Below are 23,556 nucleotides of genomic sequence, written 5' to 3'. Positions count from 1 at the left end.
ATTAATTAATACTAAAGAGTATACCATTACCATGCATTGCTTCTAATTGTATTATTGGGTGGGCAGGACAGCCTGCCATCCATGTGTCTTTCTTCAATAGCTTCTAATTCATCCGACCCAGTGTCTCCAAATTATTTGTTCACACAAAATTCCTCAGATTTAGCCTCTTAATTTTCCTCTCAAAGTGCACCAGATTCATACATTTCACTTTAAAAGGTAAAAAAATATCTCCCGGGGGGGCATACCCCCGGACCCCCCTAGCAGGGACGTGACCTCGGCTGGCTACTATTTTCACCCAGCTGGACATCGGAGGCAATAGTGGAAAGACTATATATCTATATAGTGTATATAGTATATAGCTCTGGACCACCACCATCCAGGTTGCCCAGTCCCAAAGCTTTCTCTTCAATCAGCTCAGGCTGCCTACAGTTAATACTGCGATTCAAAAAAGATACATTTATAAACATTATTATTCATAAACATTTTGGAAAAAAAACATGCAAGAATCAAATCTCCCACACAGCAACACTCAAAGTTTATTTGCATATTATGTTCTACACAATTCACAGTAAATGTGCCAAAAAGCAGACACAGAGATTTTACAAGGGCAATAAAATTCGGCTTGCGCGCTCTGCGCACGCTCGCATCTTCGGTCTCTCTGCCCAGTGTGCCCACCTAAAATTTCTACAGGCCCACCCTAATCTAACTGTCTAGAACCGGGCCTGGAGTACAACAGGAAACTATGCGATTTAGCCTTCCAAAATAAAGTTCAATGAAAGGTTGAAGACTCTATGAAACATCCCCTGATTCCGGTTGATTTTTTTTTTTTTTTCTAATATATTTTTTTGGCATTTTTATGCTTTATTGATAGTGTAGAGACAGAGTTTAAATGGGGCAGAGAGGGGGGCTGGAATCGAACCCGGGTCCGCTGCTGGCCGAGGTCCATTGGGGGGACGCCCTACCAACTGAGCTAAGGGCGCCCCCATTCCGGTTGAATTTGTTGATAGTTCTGAATATTACCACCTGAAAAAATTTAAATCCAGAACTTATCTTATCTTGCCATATTTTTTCCATAGGCATTGCAGCTATTGCTGTTTGCATTGTGTTAGTCTGGCGGAAGGGGTTTCGCCAGCGTCTATGAGCGCTGGTGTTGGCTACCTACGCAACCCATCCCTTTCCTGTTGCTGGCGTTCCCGTATTGAGCTCCCCCTCAAACTAGGAAACAATTCGACAACCCAGTTTCCCCCCGAATAGACGGCTCTAAACGGAGTGCTTCCAGACCATACTACTTGCTGTAGTTTGGTCTGGCTTTGCGAGACTAGGATTGTGTAAGACCTTGTCTATACAGTATGTTAATGTTCCCAAGGGTCTCGTGCCATCATAACTTTATATGCAAATGTAATCTGTGTACACAGAAAATGAAGCTGTTGAATAGAGGAAGGGGGAGAACATCTGTCACTATGTCTAATGAATCACATTTTTGAAAGAGAAGACAAGCTGGTGGCTCTCTAAAGACGGACGGAATAACCATATAAAGAGAGTAAGCCATTCTGGAGAATGTTTTCAAAATAATTTTTCATCAAAATCAGTGAATATCTCAATATATATAATATACAGTTAATACGGACTAAGCACTGTTAACGGGCATGTTGCAAGTTATGGTGGCCCCCCCCTTGTTTACATACCCTTTGTTTACAAACCAGTTCACAGAGTAGGGTTAGTTAAGGCAGTGTATTAACCATAGATAGTATATAAAAAGTATTAACACTGTATTTTTTTCCAGCACACGCACACAGTACTGACAGGATTGTGACAACAATCATTCTCTAGAATCACTGACTACACCTTTATAAAAGGACCATGAATCTTTTTAAGCCATAACATGTTTCAAATCACACCAGGAAAATGTATTTAGAAATTGAGAGCCAAACTTAAATAGGCCTATAAGAAAATTATTTCTAAAGCAATCTAGTTTTTGAGAAAATTCAAAAAGACAAAATGTTTTGCTGTTATAATTGCCTGAATCATATATTCTATTTAAAGCAACTCGAAAAGTAGGTCTACCTGTTTTACTTTTCAATTAAATAGAGAGACGTTTTTTAAATGAGTAAACATCTGAAATGGTGTCAAGGTGTATTCTTCTGACTGGTAACTTAAGCCATTGACTAAATTATAACACCAGAAATATGAATTGTTTGTGTGGGCTACATATTTCGGTTAGCCTAAGAATGTTGTTTGAAAATGACACGATTCAAAACATTTAATAGTTTAAATGTTGCAGCACGGTGCTTCAGGACTAATGACCTTATTTTGGAATGTGCTCGAAATTTCGACTAGGCCTATATTCTTTGTTATTGACACTGGTGAGAATGGCTGGGTAGCCTACCGGCAGCCAAACACTCTCATTTCTTAAAGGACGTTGTTAGAGATAGGCTAATATGATGGTTTATGATATCACCTAGCCTAAATAGAACTGATTCATGAAGTTCAATATTTCCAACAACTTCTCCCCTGCTAGCAGGTGGATACTGCGTCAGCCGCGACGAGGATGCTTTCTGCCTCGCCGGCCGTTGATTGACATTTCGCCGCAGAACCAATCGTCTGTCTCTGTCGCTGACACGGTAACAAGCCACGTCAAGTCAGCCTCAATCAGCCTCACCGTGATGGGAAGCGTACTGGATTCACCTTCAAAATAAGAGTAGCCTACATAGGGCAACCTGAAATCATTATTATAGGCACATAAATGTTGGCTTCTGTAAATAATAACAGCATATGCCTACTGAGTGTGCGTGTGTGTGTGTGTGTGTGTGTGTGTGCGCCTGAAACAGATAACATAGGCCTACCTGTGTTCAGGCACAGATGGCTACAACAAATTAAAAGAAAGAAAACAATGAGAATGTCTAAACATTCCCTCTCTGCAAAAAGTTGGTTCAGAAGAGTGATTGTCATCTGGGGCTACATCATGTGTACCACTATGAGTAGCCTACGTTGGAGAACTGCAGCAGGTAAGTGTTGTAAAAGAAAAAGAAAAAAGGGGTTTTAAAACTTCAACTATAACTATAGTTTTTTTGTTATCATTGCAAGTGTTTTATCAGTTCAAATGTTGTTTTATAAATCAGACTCTGGGAAGCTGATCTTAATATTGCTTTCTCAGAGGAGAACTGGAGTCTGATCCTTAAAAACTAAAAAAAAATGTCGAGAGAACTTAAAACAAGACTAATACAATTTAAAACATTGCATAGAGTTTATTGGACCCCTTCCAGGCTACACAGAGCAGGGTTGAGGGACGATGCAGGGTGTTGGAGGTGTACTGTCAATAATGGTACCCTGGTGCATATGCTATGGGGATGCCCAAAGGTACAGTCATTCTGGTCCAGTGTCCACGATTATATTAAAACAATTACTGGCCATGATATCCCTTTTACCCAAAATTTGTATATCTTGGGGGATCCTATGGTATTACAGGATTTAACGCCATCTAAGGCTGAATGGGTGCAAACAGCACTTATGCTAGGACGAAAACTCATTATAACAAATTGGAAAGCCTCTACTTTACCTGCATCGTCCCTGTGGTTCCTCCAATTGGGGAAATTAGCTGCACTGGAAATGTTGTCATTTAGGCTGATTAATAGGGTGGACAAGTACCATCAGAAGTGGGGGCTTTATCACGCCTACATGGAGGATAGAGCATCATAGTGTTTCTAAATGTGTATTGCTGCCTTTCTTGTGCTGTGCTTTTTGGTGCTTTTTAATTTGATTTAACATGACCATTACTGTTTGTCTTGTTGTTTTTTGTTGTTTTATTTTTATTTTGTATTACTGTTTTCTTATTACAACCGTATTTGTGTGTATGTTTCTTCCTTTACTTCTTGTATAACTTTTTCATGTATATTCTCATTGGCCACGGCTATAATTAGGTTGTCTAGTTACATGCCATCCAGTTGTTTTGTTTGTTTTTTGTGTATGTTTGTGCAAAATGGATGTTGAAAACTCAATAAAAATATAAATCATAAAAAAATTAATCAGACTCTGACTGTGCCAGTGAAGCACAAGCCCATGTTTTGGCACTTAAGTGGAAGTTTAGTTTACAAGAAGATGCAACAATGCCTTCGTCATTGCAGTGTTATTACATTGTTTATTATGACAGGGGTTATTGAGTTACAATATTGTGATTATTTATATAGGCTACTTATAAAATCTCAACTTCTAAAGCACTTAGGCCTACATCAACTATACTTTCCATAATCATTATTTGCATTATTCTGAAGGTCATTACAGGGAATTTCTTTATATAGTGTAAGTTGTATGATTTCTGAGGTATTTTACTTCCTAAAAACATGCTGAAAATTCATTTTTAAGACCTGTATGCCTATAGCCTAGGCCCACAATGTTTTTAATTCAAATCTGTTCTGTAAAAACTTTGGAGACTATTGTGTTCTAAAATTTGATTAAAGATTTCAACTCTGGCTTTGTCCAACATCTATCATTGGTTTTTAAAGAGATGCAAATGTAGCTATGAAATGTAGGCCTATGAAATGTAGGCCTATGAAATGTAGGCCTATGCCAAAAGGAGTTAGATATTGCCAAATGTGTATATTCAAGTATTTCTGAAAAACTTGTAGGCTATACAGAATGTTCTATTTATTTAATGAAAGTAATCAACTGGCAAAGTTTTATGATATTTATAAAATAAAACCCTGCAGTAGCCTATCGATCGGCTTGAAATGTTTTTTTATTTTGGAAAACTTGGATCGGAAGTGCTACCTTCAGTATTGCTAGTCTGACAGTGTTGTGGTGGTAACGAGCTCAGCTGCTGCAGCTGCGGTAGTTGAGGAGAAGTGGCCCGGCCGTCAAGCAGCAGAGGACAAGACGCCAGGACAGCACAGCAGCAGCAGCCGCAGCGGGACAGCATTTCAATGGCCTCGGTGCCTGTGGAGTGAACGATGGGCTCCGTAGTGTCGCATCCATGGCCAGATCCACCAACGGAAGCTCGGAGGACGGGGACTCTCGGGTAAGCGCACCCCCTGTGACGGACCGCGGAGAGGCACGCGACCAGCTGGCCGAGCCCCATGAACTGTCTCTGGAGGAGGTGCTCAAGTCCTACGAGCAGCCCATCAACGAGGAGCAGGCATGGGCGGTGTGCTACCAGTGCTGCAGCGGGCTCAGGGTGCCCCGCCCGCCGGCCACCGGGAGTGGGAGAGGCAGCGGCCAGGTGAAGGACCCGTCCTCCATCCTCCTGCACAGGGACGGAACCGTGTCTTTACACCAGGAGCCCCCGCACAACGGTAGGTCAGAGGGCTTTATAAAATATAACTTTATTAAACAATAATAGACCTACAGACAAATACAGACGTTAGTGGGCTATAGGCCTAAGCCTACATTTTAAGAACAAAAACTCATAATTCAGCAAGTGATAAGTTTGAAGTCATTGTAAATTTTAACTGCAGACATACATTTTTAATTTTTTACAGCATTTCAGAGACTCAATTAAGCAATTATAATCAAATCATAGTAGGCTACTTTAAAGCATGGGTTGGATTTTTTTAAATTTGGATTTCAGAATAGGCTATGGTAGGCTATTTCCATAACAATAGCCAAGGTTACATCCTTCTTTGTAGACAAAACCTGTGGAAACAACGTGGTTTGGCAAAGTATGAAATCCTATGCCTTTCCAGAGCTTCAGGGAATTACTCAGTAACATTTTGCTTTGACACAAACTCAACCATAGGAAAAAGTGAATTATAATAATATGTCCATGATAATAGTCAGGCTATCACCTACAGCCTAGTCTGGCTGAACCGTTTCCGTCAGCGTCTATTAGCGCTGGCGTCGGCTAACAACGCTTCGCCTCCATTTCCTGTTGCTGGCGTTCCCGTATTGAGCTCCCCCTCAAACTAGGAAACAATTCGCTCACAGTCAACCTGTGTGCTTCTGTGCAGCGCTCTCCCTCTCTCTCTCACACACACACACACACACACACACACACACACACACACACACACACACACACACACACACACACACACACACACACACACACACACACACACACACACACAGGGTGTGAGAAGTCACATTACTGTTGACAGAAATGAAGTGTGGCGATAATTTGGTATAATAATAGCGGAGGCGGTGGTCCGGGACGCAGCCTAGCTTAGCCTAGCCTAGCTGTCCAACTTCATTGTACAACTTCCCCCGGGCAGAAATACCCTCATAAACTCTGGAAAATGAAGCGTGGGGGTTTGAATTGAGCACCGGACCTTATAACCAGCTAGATTAAGATCCGCCGTTCCTTTTCTTTGGTGATTTACAGGACAACGGGCCGCCGATGATAATGTTACCAGAGATAACACTGCGTGACTACGTGGCTAGTTAATTCCGGTCAAGTTATCCCGTGAGCTCCCCGGGGGCTAAAGTGTATGGTGTCTTGACATGCTGGTTAGAAAGCAACACACTATGTGTATTCCTTTTGTCTTTAATCGTTTTTTTGTGGCGTTTGCGGGTTAGATTTAGCCATTTCTCTGACAGCCTCTGGACGTGAAGATGTTCCATCAGAATAAGTTCCCCCCCGGCACTATTTTGCATCGACACCGCTGCTGTTTCCCGGGGTTAGCCCCGCCCTAGACGATTGTGATTGGTTTAAAGAAATAAAAACAGGCCAGCCCAGTTTCCCCCCCCGAATAGACGGCTCTAAACGGTGTGCTTCCAGACCATACTACTTGCTGTAGTTTGGTCTGGCTTCGCAAGACTACCTACAGCCTGACATAACATTGTGTTTTCATATTCGTAGCCTAGGAACTTTTTAATTCGGCGTGAAGTTAAGTCTGTGAATCAGCTTTGTTTAAGTAAATAATTCACTTTCTCTTAACTGGCTCTATGATTCCCACGGTCTTCCTCCAGTAGCCTAAACTACTCCACAGCTCGGCGCTAACTAAACACTGCTTAACCAATAGCCAAACTGAACGATACCCTGCTCCACCGACCATTTCAACACGGAACTAAAGAGTGCCCACAGGTGTTTCATACTGTATCATATTGTATCTAGTTGGAACCACCTTGTATTTGAAAACAATGATGCATGAAATTATTTATTTATTGCTTTATTTCAGGAACATTGCACACTAATCAACAGTCAAATTGTAAGTGAGCCAAAGTTAACCTAAGAAGCTAGTTTACATCTTGTCCCAGGCCAGATATTTAAAAGGCAACCTAAAATTACAGAAATAAAATGTGTTTATGAACAAACACATAGTAAGAACGAATTGACAGACAATGGCAAGCAGACAATACATCATAGCATGTACATAAAACATAGAAAAGTGCACGAAACAGTAGATTGGAACAGGACAAACACACTCAATAAAAGCCCATATCCAGCAACATAAAGCACAAACATGCGGCACTAACATATAAAGCGGCATAAAGCACAAACATGCAGCACTAACCAGTGGCGGATTCAGAACCTAATTTGTGGGTGGGCCTAGGAATATTCTGGATGGGCCTTGTTTTTTTTCAAAGATTAAACAAACACGTATACTGTACATAGCCACATATATATAAATAAAAAAATCAAGAAGTGGAGAGAACGTGCAGATCGGTATTACATTTTAATATGCCTTTTACTCATGTCAGATTATCATATAATAAAAACACAAATCCAACACTGCGTAGCTCACGTTATAGTAGCCCCTTTTACACAGAGATTGCGGCATATTGACGGAACAACATCACTCCAAAATGCCGGCTTTGCTTGCTTCTGTGTTATTTACACAGAACCAAGCAACGCCGGCCTGCTGGCGCATCAGTAGTCCCTTTTACACAGCGCTCCGGAATGAAAGAGGTGCTTGTAAACAGCGTCAGGTGTGACGTAAACATTTAGCGCCGCGCCGGTCAGCTGCTTTACAACAACAACACATGGCTGGTGAATTGAGAGCAGAAGTGCTGGAGCTTGCAGTAAGAGGGCCGTATTTTACTGTCCCCACGATGTGCCGGTTGATCTCGCTACGCGCTGAGTCCAACATCACTGGGACTGTTAACCAAACTGACAAAATCAATCCGCTTCACGTCTTGAGTTGTGTTAGCAAAACAGTAGCTCTGTGGCTAACAGCTGAGCCGGAGCCTTCAGTCAGCTGAAGCAGACAGTCTAGCGGGGCGAGCAGACTATTCCCCCATTACTAGGTCAAGCTGAACAAGAGCCCTCCGCTGCGCGTCGTGCTCCTGCTTCAGCTTGTCGGTCTTTATTTCTAGCAAGTGACCCGTTCGCTATACTTTATCCCTTACTTAGCCTAGCCTAACTTTCCCATTGTACAACTTCTCCTGGGCAGAAATAGACTCATACACTCTGCAAAATGAAGCGTGGGGGTTTGGATTGAGCAACGGACCTCATGATCAGATAGATTATACGCCGTTCCTTTTATTTGGTGATTTTTACGGGACATCAGGCCGCCGTGATTAATGTTAAACACACGTCCTTCAACTGCTAACATGGTCGCATGTTTAGAACATAGGCTATGGAACGTCAAACGCCCCCCTGTTCCGCAACAACAAGCTGGAGCATTTAAACATAGAGGCGGAACTGATAGTGTCGGGAATCTTACTACCCCCCGAGGTAGTAAAATTCCCGGAACAATCTCTCGCACCTTTCTTCCCTCGTTCCGCAACTGTCGCATTTAAACAGCAGGGCGGAGGGCCGAAAGGCCGGCATATTCCCGGCTTTCACTGGCTGTGTAAAAGGGGCTAGAGACTACAACCCGAACATCATATGAATCAAACGAATCGAATGAATTAATATTCAGAAAAAAACTTTCAGAAACAGCAATAATGCCACGGCGGGCCAGCATACAAAAACCCTGTCTAACCGGAGCTTCTACACAAGGCGGAGTCTTATAGATATATAAATTATGAAGAGGAGAGAACTTGCAAATCTGTAGTATTTTAATATGCCTTATACTCATGTCATATCACATAGGCCTACCAGTCTGTCGGACTCGGATCAGATGTAGGATAATAACAAAATAAAAACACAAATCCAACACTGCATAGCTCACGTTATAGTGACTACAACCCGAACATGAATATGGATCAAACGAATCAATCGAATTAATTAATATTCAGAAAACAACTTTCAGAAACAGCAATAATGCCACGGCGGGCCAGAATACAAAGACCCAGTCTTACCGGAGCGTCTACACAAGGCGGAGTCTCCTAGGCTTCGAGTTGAAAAAGTTGATTATGTCATCATAATCCAAACTGTCAATGAGTTCTCTTTCAAAAGACAAAAGTGTCAAGTTGTTGAGGCGTCCAGTCAGCATGGATGATCTCAAGCGCGTTTGGATCCTGTTTGTTGCGGAGAAAAGTCTCTCAACGCTGCAGGACGTGGAAGGCAGTGTTATCATGGTCCTTAAAACACTGTTCATGTTTGGGAAAATGTCAGCAGGGCAGCTGTCCAGTACTTCCATTAATGTAGGAAAGTTTTCCCGATCCATTTTCCGTGTGATGTGTTCAATGAACACAGCATGTTCAGTATCTGTGATCTCAATGCCATACAGTGCACATGGACCATTTAGAAAGTTTTTTTCGCCAAAAGTGGCAGATCCAGGTGCGAAAGAGGCCGCTGCTCTCATTAATCCATACGTGTCGTCCATAAAGCGGCAGTTTAACTCGGTGATCTGCCTGTCAAGAATACAGTTCCACAGCGCCCTTAAATCATCATTGCTCTTGACAGCCGACGTTTTTCCCAGCGTTGTGGTGACAACAGACTCGTGAAACTTTGAAGGCAGCTTGCGTTCACGAGAAGCAAGCACGTCCCAGTTAGTTATCTCATGCTTTTCCATCAGTTCTTCTGTCAGTTTGAGCACGTCACCAAAGTCACCCTTCGAGTCCTTGCAGAAAGTTGCATATGTAGCTTTCAGTGTTTCAATCAGTGAAATGCAGTCTGTTACTATAGCCTATTGTCTGTCACACAAAGTGTTGAGCTCTGCAGGCCCTTGGTGGCAAAATCGCTGTTTTCAAACAGTTTGCAAAAAGTCACAAGAATGAAAACAAACTTTTTCGTTTGCATCTGCTGCAGGAGCTGCTCTGCTTCTATTTTCATTTGTCCACTGGTTTCGGAAAAGCCGGCCAGAGCCTCCAGTAATGAGCTGCTTAGCCATTGCTAATTGAGGGTGCTATCTGATGGTGCACGAAACCGCCTTCCGCTGTCTGCGTCGACCATGATGTTGCGTAAAGACGTCACTGGACAGAACTAATGAGTAGCCTACGAGAGGGGTTTCTGAATATTATTATTTTTTTGGTAGCTACTGTAAATATTTTAAATTATAAATGAAAAAAAGATATAGCCTATTGTATGAGAAAAGACCATTACATTTTTTTTTTTTTTCATGAATCTGATTGGGTGGGCCCACTGTCAATCTGGGTGGGCCTGTACCAACCAGGCCCACCCGTGGATCCGCCCCTGGCACTAACACATTAAATTACACACTAGCATGTGCAGCACAAGACAACACAGGAGCACATAAGAGACAAGCAAGCAGGACACGACAGTAAATATTAAGATGTCGGAGAGGAAGCAGTTATAATAATAATATCTTTATTTATACAGCACCTTTTAAAAACAATGGTTTACAAAGTGCTTTAACAAAATACATACGAGAAAGTACAATCAAATAATCACATACTTATAAAAAAAACACATATACAAAAAGATTTGATTTGATTTGATTCAATGTATTTCAGACATATCAAACATACAAAACAAAATGAAAAGCATGGAAATACAATAAACAAATTATGTTTTCACAAAAAAAAAAAAAAAAAAAATTATCTGTATTTCTGAGATATGCCTGAAAAGGAGCAGGAAGAAGTATACACTTATTTAATCCTACCTCCTAATAGGTGCTAGGATAAAAAGACATTGAGGAAGAGAATAAAAAGAATAAATAGACGGCATCACGTAAAAGCAAGTCTATAAAAATGTGTTTTTAAGAAAAGATTTAAAAGAGGTTGCAGTGCTAATGTACACATAACTGTTCATTAATAAGCCACATCAGCTGTCCTGAAAAGGAACGGTAAGAACTCATTCTCTCTAATATGAGCTGGTACTGAATTCCATACCTGTATCCGAATTAAATACGGAGTGTGGTGGATGTTCTGCTGACAGGGCTTTCACACCGACACGGTTCTTCTGTTTCTGGTTCTGTTCTGTAGTCTGAGAACCTTGGTGCTTTCTGGGGAACCAGTGTTCATACAAGTGTAAGTGGAACCAAAGTTTAAAGGTTCAGGAAGCGGAATGGTTCTTTTAGCTGACTTCCTGTCAGTTACTGCAGTTAGCAGTCCCCTCACTCGTCCCCACGTCACCACATTAATGCACTGCTGTCTTCAAGCAGCGAGTTATCTAGCATCATCTCAGATCCGTAAGTGTGATAAAACTTGATAAAAACCATCAAAACAGACATTGGGAAGGATGTTTACCTGCTCCGTCATTGTTCGTGCATACACATTCACCCATCTGTCGCTCTGCATGTGCACCGGCAGTGAGACGGGTGCCGGTTTGTAGCGTTCTCTCTTCTGATTGGATATCAGTAGTGGGATCCTCGAAAAGTTTATTTGCCGATTTACATGCAGAGCAGGTGACTGAGAGATCGGCTTTATGAAACGCGCACACTATATAAGTGATCACTGTATGAATAAAGAGCGATTTAACACTTATATTAACATACATAAATCGCTTACTTCACCTTTAACTTCTATGTCATGGTCTTCTTGTGCTTCCTTGCGCTGCACGCTAACTTCTCCTGGATGTGGGTTCGTGCTCAAATCTCCACCAAGCATTTAGATGACTCAGCAGAACACTGAGAGTCTTTCTTCTTCTTCTGCCTGGACATTGTCACTGCGGTTGGGGGCTTGATTATATCCTACTGGGTGTGAAGTATTTCTGTCCTCACTGGAAACCTGTTCCAGAAGTCTGACTAGTACAGAAACAACTTCAGGCCAAACTTAATCATATTTTTTTTTACACTCATTTTATTTTTGGCTGTATAGTTCCAAACTTCTGGTCAACTTCCATTTCTGCTTTGAGACTCTTGAGAGCCACTTGACAATGAATCCAGTGAAACTCTCCCCACCTCTTATTCCCACAGACGCCCATGACAGCCATTGTTTCCAGAAACGTTTTCAAGCACAGAAAGCCTCTCTAAGGTCTTCAGTCACATATTCTCTTCTACATTTGGCCAGGAGCAACACATACCCAGGCTTTCATATTCCTGGACATAGCCTTGCTTTTTGTTTCCTAATAAATATTATAAATACTAGGGAGAAATCTCCAAAAGGACAGTCCCAGCTCTTGTTCACTGTGTGTCAAGTTGTCACAGGTCTGTTAAAGAAGTTTACAGGAACGGTTTGAAGACAGTTAGTCTACAGGCGATGTTTGGTACAACTTGCTTGGCAACAGGATGTCATCTAGCTTACCCAATTATTAATAAACTAGAACATCTTTTTTTTTTGTTAAAGACATTTTAACATTTTCAAGCTGTATTTGATAGTACAGAGTTGAAATGGGGAGACAGAGAGAGAGAGGGGGGCTGACCTGCAGTAAAGGTCCACGGGTCAGATTTGAACCCGTGACTACTGCAACGAAGGCCGGAGCCAATATGGTACGCACTCTATCCACTATGCCACCGGAGCGCCCAAACTAGAAAATCTTGCAGAAATTTTGACTGGGCCTGACGCCCGCTAGCCCGACATTTGCGTTGCCTCGTTTGCCAGGCTAAAAATGCTTTGGTGTAATAACTACTGCCACACACTTGCTCAAGATGAGCACCAAGTTCGGTGATTATTTCGGTAAAAGTTTATACAAATGTGTAGTTGGGCCTGCGTAGGCTGTACCAAATTTGGTGATGATATTGTGAAAATCCATCAAGTAAATTTCACGTGACTGTATTTCATTTAATGCAAATCATGGCGGACTTCTATGGTCCAAGAGGCTTTTATAGAGGGAAATGTGGGAGGTTTTAAGTCACGGGGCGAGGGGCGTGACCTTTCAAACATTGCATTTTTTAGGGAAAAGGGTTTTTGTGTTTTCTGGCGCCCCCGATGTGTTGGGCTGAAAAAGCTTTGGTTGACATGCTGATTTATAACATGCATGCTTTGTCAAAGTTAATACCTAGAGGTAAACTGTTTAATGACTCCCAGAGACCTATAGTATATCTCATATGAGATTTTGATACTCCATCTGTCTACATGTCGATGTAATAATGTTGAGATTTTAATTCTAATCCCCCTGGTATTTTGCTCCATCAGACTATAGTGACTTTAAAGTGTTGTTGAATTTGCTGAGGTCCCATTGGATCTCCCTCAGGGACCACAGGGGGGGACACGGGAACTTCTTAAGATCTCTATGAAGTACGTTTGCCATTTGACAGTATAGGCAACCCAGTCTCACAGTGAAATGTAAAATAGGTACATTGGTCCACAGCGCAAAATGTAGAGATTTCACAATACAGGCCTTGAAATTGTGAATTACCTACATTTGTTCCCCCTATTCATTTCTAATGGCCAGCGTACATGTCACGTGACTTTCAAATCCTCCCGGCCGAAACGAAACCCAAGCTGTGACCGCCATTGCCCCAGCTTTTATTCTGCAGATTTTTAAGATGTATAAGCTATTAAATGGGTTTTTGATAACATTGTTAGTGAGAAATGTGTGTCTTACTCTCACAATCTTCACTCAGTGAATGTATACGATGTAGTTTGATGGTTATCACAAATATTATTCTGGACATCGCCAAGAAAATGTAGAAATACAACATTTCTTTCAGGTCGATATACTGGTTGCTATGCTGTTGCTATGACGCTCCTGGCGCTGCCTTAAACCGGAAATAGGAAGCGTTTGAATTATTATTATTTCTTTGCTGTAAATGCTTAATTTGTTGTTCTCTCATTTAAAAAACACATGTTTATTACAGAGGAGGGATGACGTCTACAGAGTCGCCTGCTAACAGCTCCCGTGACAGTTATGAACGTTTTATATTTTCGTTGTCACGAGGAAAGCCAATCAAGAGAGCAGAGCTCAGTCATCCTCCACGGTCAGACAGGAAGTGAAGCGATAAATTACAAAGTAAAATCAGTTTGACACTTCCGGTTTCACTATATGTAATGAATTTAGCTTTCTTGATATGTCATTTAAAGGCAGCGCCAGGAGCGTCATAGCAACAGCATAGCAACCAGTATATCGACCTGAAAGAAATGTTGTATTTCTACATTTTCTTGGCGATGTCCAGAATAATATTTGTGATAACCATCAAACTACATCGTATACATTCACTGAGTGAAGATTGTGAGAGTAAGACACACATTTCTCACTAACAATGTTATCAAAAACCCATTTAATAGCTTATACATCTTAAAAATCTGCAGAATAAAAGCTGGGGCAATGGCGGTCACAGCTTGGGTTTCGTTTCGGCCGGGAGGATTTGAAAGTCACGTGACATGTACGCTGGCCATTAGAAATGAATAGGGGGAACAAATGTAGGTAATTCACAATTTCAAGGCCTGTATTGTGAAATCTCTACATTTTGCGATGTGGACCAATGTACCTATTTTACATTTCACTGTGAGACTGGGTTGGTATTAGGGTTGCTGAAATTTCCCGAAATGGCCCCTTTTCAAATCCCGGGATTTCAGAGCTCCTCACGGGATTTAATACTACTTTAATGGGACTAAATCAATGCCAATAGATAAATAAATGCAGCAGGACAAGGCTATATTACATCACGTTTTATTTCTACTTAAATAACATGAAGAAAAGCCATTCAAATTAGGCAAAATATTTTCCAGAAGTTAAATAGGCCTATTGAAAACGGTGTTTTTATGAAGAAAATACGAAAAATGTTTCACAGAGGTTCAATATCAAAACATGGCCAAAAAACGGTGTTTGGCGAACAAATGTATTTCAAACAATCTATTTTTATTTCTATGAACGAAATCAGTTTAAATTTAATATTTTCCAAAGGATAGGCAAATAACAAAAAATGCACTAGGCTACCGATTGCTCTTAACGTGTGAAATAAGACATGACAGAACTAACAGCCTATTCAAACTGACACGCTAAGCAAGATTACTTTCCAGCTTTCCTTTCATGAAGTGTGACTTCAAGAAACACTGCTCAGCCTGTTTCTGAGCTTTGTCACGAACTGACCACACCGAGAACGCTCTTTCTTCCACGGACGTCGGCTGTATGGTGGAAAGTGCAGAGTAGAGCTGCTGCAGGTGTTTGGGTCGCTCTTTGGTTGCCTCGAAGAGCGCAAACTCTTTTGAAATTATTTTGTGGAGGTCATTCCCATACCTCTGGTCTGGCTCGGGACATTGCATGCAGTCATTAGCCTCGTTCGACTTGGAGCCGTCTTGCTCAGACCTGCGCAACTATGAAGCCCGTCTTGCTGAGCGCACAACAAAAATGCTGTGCGCTCAGCAAGCCGAGCGTCATAATTGCGCAGGTCTGAGCAAGACGGCGATATCTCTAACGAGGCTAATGACTGCCTGCTGCAGATGTGCAGTAAGGCTCTGGGTCATTGTCTGCTCGCTTGGCTCTGGCTGATACGCATATTCTTGGGTATCATCAGACTCTTCCTCGGACACAGCACTTTCAGTAGCCTATTGTAGAGGCGCTGGTATTTCGTATGCCTGCCTGTCTAAAAAATACATTTCACACAAAATATTGTGTAGCCTTTGTTTTATTCATTTTAGCTTATTAAAAAAAATATCCCCCCTCAAAAAAAACGAAAAAAAAAAAAAAAACGGGAGGACGGGTCCCGCGGCCAATTTCCGGTACTCCCGGACTGACTCATTTCACGGGAATCCCGAAATCCCGGGACCCGTCCAGCAACCCTAGTTGGTATAGCAAACACTTGCATGTGATGGTTAAAGGTTCAGTAAGAGGAATGGTCAGTTTAGCTAACTTCCTGTCAGTGACTGCAGTTAGCAGTCCCCTCGCTCGTCCCTACCTCACCACATTAATGCACTGCGGTCTTCAAGCAGCGAGTTATCTAGCATCATCTCAGATCCGAAAGTGTGATAAAACATGATAAAAACCATCAAAACAGACATTGGGAAGGATTTTTACCTGATCCGCCATTGCAGGCGCATACACATTCACCCATCTGTTGCTCTGCACAGCGCACCGGCAGTGAGACGGGTGCCGGTTTATAGCGTTCTCTCTTCTGATTGGTTATCAGTGGTGGGATCCCCGAAAAGTTTATTTGCAGATTACATGCAGAGCAAGTGACTGAGAGATCGGCTTTATGAAACGCGCACACTATATAAGTGATCACTGTATGAATAAATACAGTATAATATATAATGATTTATATTAACATAAATGAATCGCTTACTTCACCTTTAACTGCCAGCTCCCACCAGTGAAATGTTAAGCTCTCATGATCAGAGCTGATTAGCCTTGTAGCTTAGCTTGATGCTTTCTGCTCTGCTGATCCCTAAGTAAACACAGTCCATATTATCACAGCAGGAGTCGGTGCAAAATCCCTCAACCAGCAGTAAGTGAGTCTGCCTACATTATTAATGCAGCTGGTCTAGCAGCTAGAGGAACATTTGTATTGTTTTAAGTCGCCAAAAATGCATCCCAAAGCATCATGGCAGTCACAGCTAATACTGAACAACAACCAGAGGTCCAAGCTTCATTATTAATGCAGACTCTTTTTATTGGTTTATTTTAATTGACCACTTAAATTTGTACTCACCGATGCAAATTCAGTATCACCAGAGAACCTACCACTGGGCATAATTTGATTTGAAGTATGGCTTATAACTAGGCTGCTATACCTTCATGTGTCAGTTGTGCCATATATTAAAATAACACAAATGGTATCATAGAACATAACACCTTAACATGACATGGTGAGTAGTTGTTATTTTGTCCAAAGGAGATATTAAGAGCATTCTTTTGTGTTACCACAACTTGACTCTGTTATCAAAGCAGTCTTTTGCTCATATTTTCCCTGGTTATCATTAATTTCTTTGTTATTTTTATATAACCCATATGCATACAATTACATAAAGACAATAATAATTACCCTGGCTCTCTAAGGCTCATCACTGTCTGAGATGATTTGTTTCCACAGACATTAATCAAATCAAATCAAATCAGTTTTATTTGTATAGCCCAATATCACAAATAGACATTTGCCTCAGTGGGCTTTACATTCCATACAGTATGACACCCTGCCCTCACACCCTTAAATGACTCCGGCTAAAAATGCAAGATTTCCTCTCAAAATGTCTGGACTCTAGAAAATGAAAACATATGATGAAATAAGACCCAAGCCATGAAAGTTTAGGTTCAGAGTTCATTGTTAACCACCTTGGACTTTGTTAACAGTTTAGAAAACAATTAGACTAAAGTACATTTATTAGCAGTTCTGGTGCTTTGGATCGCATCATCTAATCTATAATAGCAGAGCAGATGAAGGACAAACTGAAACCTTGGCCTGCTTATGAACAGGTAACACTTAGTAGACTATCTAACTGGTTGATTCACCTGACCTTTGAACCAATCACAAGCTGGTAAACTCTTCCATAAAAGGCACCTGTAGTTGATATGTGTGGACTGTCAGTCAGAGATGTGGGGTATGGGGCTTCATCTTCACCTAACTGAGTGCTGGTGGGTTTATGTGCTGCTCCAGCCTGGAGGATATTAAATATACAGGATATTGTCACATTAGTATTCAAAGCAGGTAGGTAGCCTTGGCAGTCTGGAAATGACTTTCTATTTCCTGTAAATCTACATTTAAAAAACATGACAGGTAGGAGTGTGTGTGTGTGCGCAGTTTACTGACATTGGTGTCCTCAGCTGCTATAGTGACTAACTGGCATAGGGGATGTAGCTCAGTGTGTAGGGTGGTCGACCCGCAACTGCAGGGTCGGTGGTTCGATCCCCCGTCTCCCCACCACATGTCCAAGTGTCCCTGGGCAAAGAGACACTGAACCCTAAATGTCTCCTGATAGTTAGCTTGCACCCTGCGTGGTAGCTGCTGCTGCTATCGGTGTATGAATGTGTGCTCCAGTTGTAAGTCTGCTAAATGACGTGTAACTTAATGTAAAGTACTGTATGACTCTGACCTGAAACTGCCATACTGTAACACAAATGAGGTTTTCCCACCTCGATGTGTTCAGGAGCCAACTGCCATCTGGTGCACCTTCCTTACTCAGTTAAGATAAGATAACACACAGAAATGTGTCTTGCATGGAAAGCTCCAACAATTAAAATGGCAACATGAGAAAAAACAAAAAAGTGTAACAACCTAATTAAAAACATCAATAATATAATATGATTGAGGCCCAGCCCTGTAAGAGTAGTCCTAGTACTCATAAATATACGGAGGGAACACAGAGCAATGCACACTGTTGTTGGGTGGTGATGATTTTATATATATATATATATATTTTATATATATATATATATATATATATATATACTCATAAATGTATATGTACTCATAATATATATATGTACTCATAAATATACGGAGGGAACACAGAGCAATGCACACTGTTGTTGGGTGGTGATGATTTTATATATATATATATATATTTTATATATATATATATATATATATATATATATATATATATATATATATATATATATATATATATATATATATATATATATATATATATATATATATATATATATATACAGTGTATATATATATATATATATATATATATATATATATATATATATATATATATATATATATATATATATATATATATATATATATATATATATATATATATATATATATATATATATATATATATATATATATATATATATATATATATATATATATATAAAATCATCACCACCCAGCAACAGTGTGCATTGCTCTGTGTTCCCTCCGTATATTTATGAGTACTAGGACTACTCTTACAGGGCTGGGCCTCAATCATATTATATTATTGATGTTTTTAATTAGGTTGTTACACTTTTTTGTTTTTTCTCATGTTGCCATTTTAATTGTTGGAGCTTTCCATGCAAGACACATTTCTGTGTGTTATCTTATCTTAACTGAGTAAGGAAGGTATGTATATATATATATATATATATATATATATATATATATATATATATATATATATATATATATACACACATACAGTCCCCTCCATAAGTATCGGAACAGTGAGGCCAATTCCTTTATTTTTGCTGTAGACTGGAAACATTTGGGTTTGACACCAAAAGATGAATATGAGACAATAGCTCAACATTTCAGCTTTCATTTCCAGGTATTTACATCTGGATCTGATACACAACTTAGAAGATATCATTATTTGTAAAGGAACACCACATTTTTAGGCGAGCAGAAGTATTGGAACAGATAGACTTTAAATAAATTAAAGTGAATAAACCGTAATATTTTGTCGCAAATACTTTGCTTGCATTAACTGCATCAAGCATGTGACCCATTGACATCACAAAACGTTTGCATTCTTCTTTTGTGATGCTTTTACAGGCTTTCAACGCAGCCTCATTCAGTTGCTGTTTGTGTTAGGGGGTTACTCTCTTAAGTCTCCTCTTTAGCAGGTAAAATGCTTGCTCTATGGCGTTTAAGTCTGGAGATTGACTTAGCCAGTCTAAAACCTTCCACTTCTTGCCCCTGATTAACTCCTTTGTTGTGTTTTGGATCATTATCTTGCTGCATGATGGGGGATCTTCCAATCAGTTTGGTTGCATCTCTCCTTAAATTTTCAGACAAAATGTTTCTGTAAACTTCTGAGTTCATTTTGCTGTTGCCATCATGTGTTACATCATCAATGAAGAATAATGAGCCCGTCCCAGAAGAAGCCATGCAAGCCCAAGCCATGACATTGCCTCCACCGTGTTTCACAGATGAACTTGTATGTTTGGGATCATGAGCAGATCCTTTCTTTCTCCAAACTTTAGCCTTTCCATCACTAATGGTAAAGGTTCATCTTGACAACAACACAGTAACACATGATGGCAACAGCAAAATGAACTTAGAAGTCTACAGAAACATTCGGTCTGCCAATTTAAAGAAAGATGCAACCAAACTGATTGGAAGATGCTCCATCATGCAGCAAGATAATGATCCAAAAAAACTGCAAAAACAACAAAGGAGTTCATCAGGGGCAAGAAATGGAAAGTGTTGGACTGGCCAAGTCAATCTCCAGACTTAAACCCTAGTATAGAGCATGCATTTTACCTGCTAAAGAGGAGACCTAAGGGTGTAACCCCCCAAAACAAACAGCAACTGAATGAGGCTGCGGTGAAAGCCTGGAAAAGCATCACAAAAGAAGAATGCAAACGTTTTGTGATGTCAATGGGTCACAGGCTTGATGCAGTTAATGCAAGCAAAGTATTTGCGACAAAATATTACGGTTTATTCACTTTAATTTATTTAAAGTCTATCTGTTCCAATACTTTTGCTTGCCTAAAAATGTGGTGTTCCGTTTCAAACAATTATATCTTCTCCGTTGTGTATCGGATCCTGATGTGAATACCTGGAAATGAAAGCTGAAATGTTGAGCTATTGTCTCATATTTATCTTTTGGTGTCAAACCCAAATGTTTCCAGTCTACAGCAAAAATAAAGGAATTGGCCTCACTGTTCCAATACTATTGGAGGGGACTGTATATATATATATATATACACATACATACATACATGATGAATGAGTGGAATGATGATCTATTTAAAACATAGCTTTTTCTGGTGGGCGCTCATGTGTAGGGATTTTAGATTTCCTATAAAAATCAACAAATCTGAAGAAATTCATAAATCAAAATAATCTTCTGGTTAAAGAATACGTAAAGGAGATCCCAAATCTGTTTCATCCTCTTTCAGTGCTTTAAAAGCTTTCAATGAATAGTCAGTTACAGACACATTGTTGCCTGTAGCTTAAAAAAGGGATTGAGCTTTGTCCCCAGCCCAAATGGTCCTGTCCCATGGCAGGCTTGTCCTGATGCCAGTCAGAATCACTCTAACCCGTTACCTTCACCAGCGTTAAAGGTGAAGTAAGCGATTTATTTATGTTAATATAAGTGTTGAATCGCTCTTTATTCATACAGTGATCACTTATATAGTGTGGGTGTTTCATAAAGCCGATCTCTGTCACTCGCTCTGCATGTAATCGGCAAAGAAACTTTTCTGGGATCCCACTACTGATAACCAATCAGAAGAGAGAACGCTACAAACCGGCACCCGTCTCACTGCCGGTGCACGCGCCTACAATTGCGGAGCAGGTAAAAATCCTTCCCAATGTCTGTTTTGATGGTTTTTATCATGTTTTATCACACTTACAGATCTGAGATGATGCTAGATAACTCGCTGCTTGAAGACCGCAGTGCATTAATGTGGTGACGTAGGGACAAGGGAGGGGACTGCTGACTGCAGTAACTGACAGGAAGTCAGCTAAACTGACCATTCCGCTCACTGAACCTTTAATGGATTTATCACTATGTGGGTCTAATGGAAATCTTGTTGTCACTCGTAAAAAGTGATTGTGCTCACTGCAGCTGCAGTGTCCCATAATTCCAAAGGGCTCCGTTTTGTGGTGCTAAAAGGCTATTGATTTGTCAATCTATTCAACTCTGGATATCTTCCTCTTGCATCAACTGAGCTGCGTCCATAATCTCTGAACAATACTCAGGACTCTAGACTCTAGATAAGCAGTAAGTCTTCAGTTTTTTAAATGAAGGTCCTCGTGGTTTCTGTTTGTAGAATGCTGAAACACATTGTTGGACAGTCAGTGAGGCACTGAGTGTTCAAAGTCTAGATACGTGTCGCTCCTTCTGTCAGATAAAAAAAGCCTGCGTCGCCCAAATGTCAACCGCTTCTTTCAAGATAAAAGACAGAAAGCAGTGTTGGGCTCCCTGACCATGCATCGTTTGAAAATTTGATCTGCGACGTCACACACACATTAGTCTGCTGATAATTAAGAGTAGAACGTTGATGCATAGGCAGGCAGGTCAAATAACATGCAACTCTACATTTTTCTTTTGTTTTTTTCAAATGACCTCCAAATATACAAAGACACTGATATTTGTGTGGGTTTGATTTCCATAGGTGATTGCTCTGCTGGAGTAAATGCACTCATGGTGCTTTTACTGCAGAAAAAAAATGCAAAGGTCATCTTTGACTTGTAGGTTAAGGTGTAAGTGCTGCACCCTACAATACCTGACACGTGTACTTGAAGGCCTACTTCACCGGTTGGAATATGAAGGTGTATTGAACTCGGAGATCCTATGAAGTATAAATGTGAATTTTTATTTTTTTTAAATCGGATCATCCTAGCCTGAGAAAAGGCAGAAAGAGTGTTTTATGGTCTCACTGTCTAACCCTACATTTCTCTTTCGGTGATGTCACAGAAAGAGAAATTTAGGGTTAGACAGTGAGACCATAAAACACTCTTTCTGCCTTTTCTCAGGCTAGGATGATCCGATTTAAAAAAAAAAAAAAAAAAAAAAAAAAAAAAAAAAAAAAATTCACATTTATACTTCATAGGATCTCCGAGTTCAATACACCTTCATATTCCAACCGGTGAAGTAGGCCTTTAAGAGATAAAGGTAATTTCATGGGACAGCTGCAAATGAAAATGTTCTGTTGGAAAATGTGTCCTACTCTTCCACTTTTATTATTTCATTCAGTTATTTTTGTATATCATGAATTTCTTTTCAATTTGTCAAAAAATACACAAAGCAACAAAGCTAATGTTATGCTAGCAAGATTCTAGGTCCAAAACAATGGCACACTGGAAATACAGTAAGGGCCAGATCCACTGAAGGATTGCGCTGCTTTTGCGGCCACTATACCTGTGCAAATGAGAGAAACAAATAACATCCAATTCACAGAGCATGCGCAGAGGGAGAAATAAAAGCAAACTGCGATCAAATTGCACTGCCAAGCAGACAGCGCTCGCTGCGCCTGTCCCATTTGCATTTGTATGTAAATTATGAAATATTAAATTCAGTCCAAAAAAGGCCTTTCCTAATAACTCTAGTTGCAAATAGCACCTAATCCTCAAAGACCAGTGCTTATTGCAATAGGCAGTTATAGTGGTGCAAATTACCGCCTTCAAGAGGATTGTACTAAAGCAGGGGTGTCCAAACTATGGCCCGCGGGCCAACTGCGGCGCGCGGCCGATTTTAAAAATATAATATATGGCTATTTTAATTTATTTTTCATTTTTTGTGCAAAATCCATGTTTCCTTCTTCAATAGCTTCTAAATCATACCCCCGGGCATACCCCCGGACCCCCCTAGGAGGGTCGGGATCTCGACTGGCTACTATTTTCACCCAGCTCGACATTGGAGGCAATAGCAGAAAACACTGGGTGTCTGAATGGCATTTAACAATAGTCAATGATTTGGTCAGCCCTAACATTGGAGAGGGGCAAATTCTGCTTAGGGCCCCATGAAGGCTTGGGCCGGCTCTGAGGGGAAGTGTGTCTGTTTAATTTGCAAGGAAAGTATTGCCGTGAAGAAGGATTACAATTTACTATGAAACTAAACATCAGA

At 40.5% G+C, this 23,556-nt stretch overlaps 1 protein-coding gene across 1 annotated transcript in view; it reads left to right on the top strand.

Annotated features, from left to right (window-relative positions):
- Window positions 1-4,966: 4,966 nt before the first annotated feature.
- spire2 (spire-type actin nucleation factor 2) overlaps window positions 4,967-23,556 on the top strand; it is a gene marked incomplete at both ends in the record, with an annotated part of 52,877 nt that continues 34,287 nt past the window's right edge. Inside the window, one exon of the mRNA XM_080027744.1 lies at window positions 4,967-5,285. Coding sequence (XP_079883870.1) covers window positions 4,967-5,285 — 319 coding nt within the window. The remainder of the gene's footprint in view (window positions 5,286-23,556) is intronic.

Source organism: Ammodytes marinus, assembly GCF_949987685.1.
Source record: "Ammodytes marinus genome assembly, chromosome: 5".
NCBI classification, from domain to species: Eukaryota; Metazoa; Chordata; class Actinopteri; order Uranoscopiformes; family Ammodytidae; genus Ammodytes; species Ammodytes marinus.
This window is presented reverse-complemented; position numbering and strand designations above follow the sequence as displayed.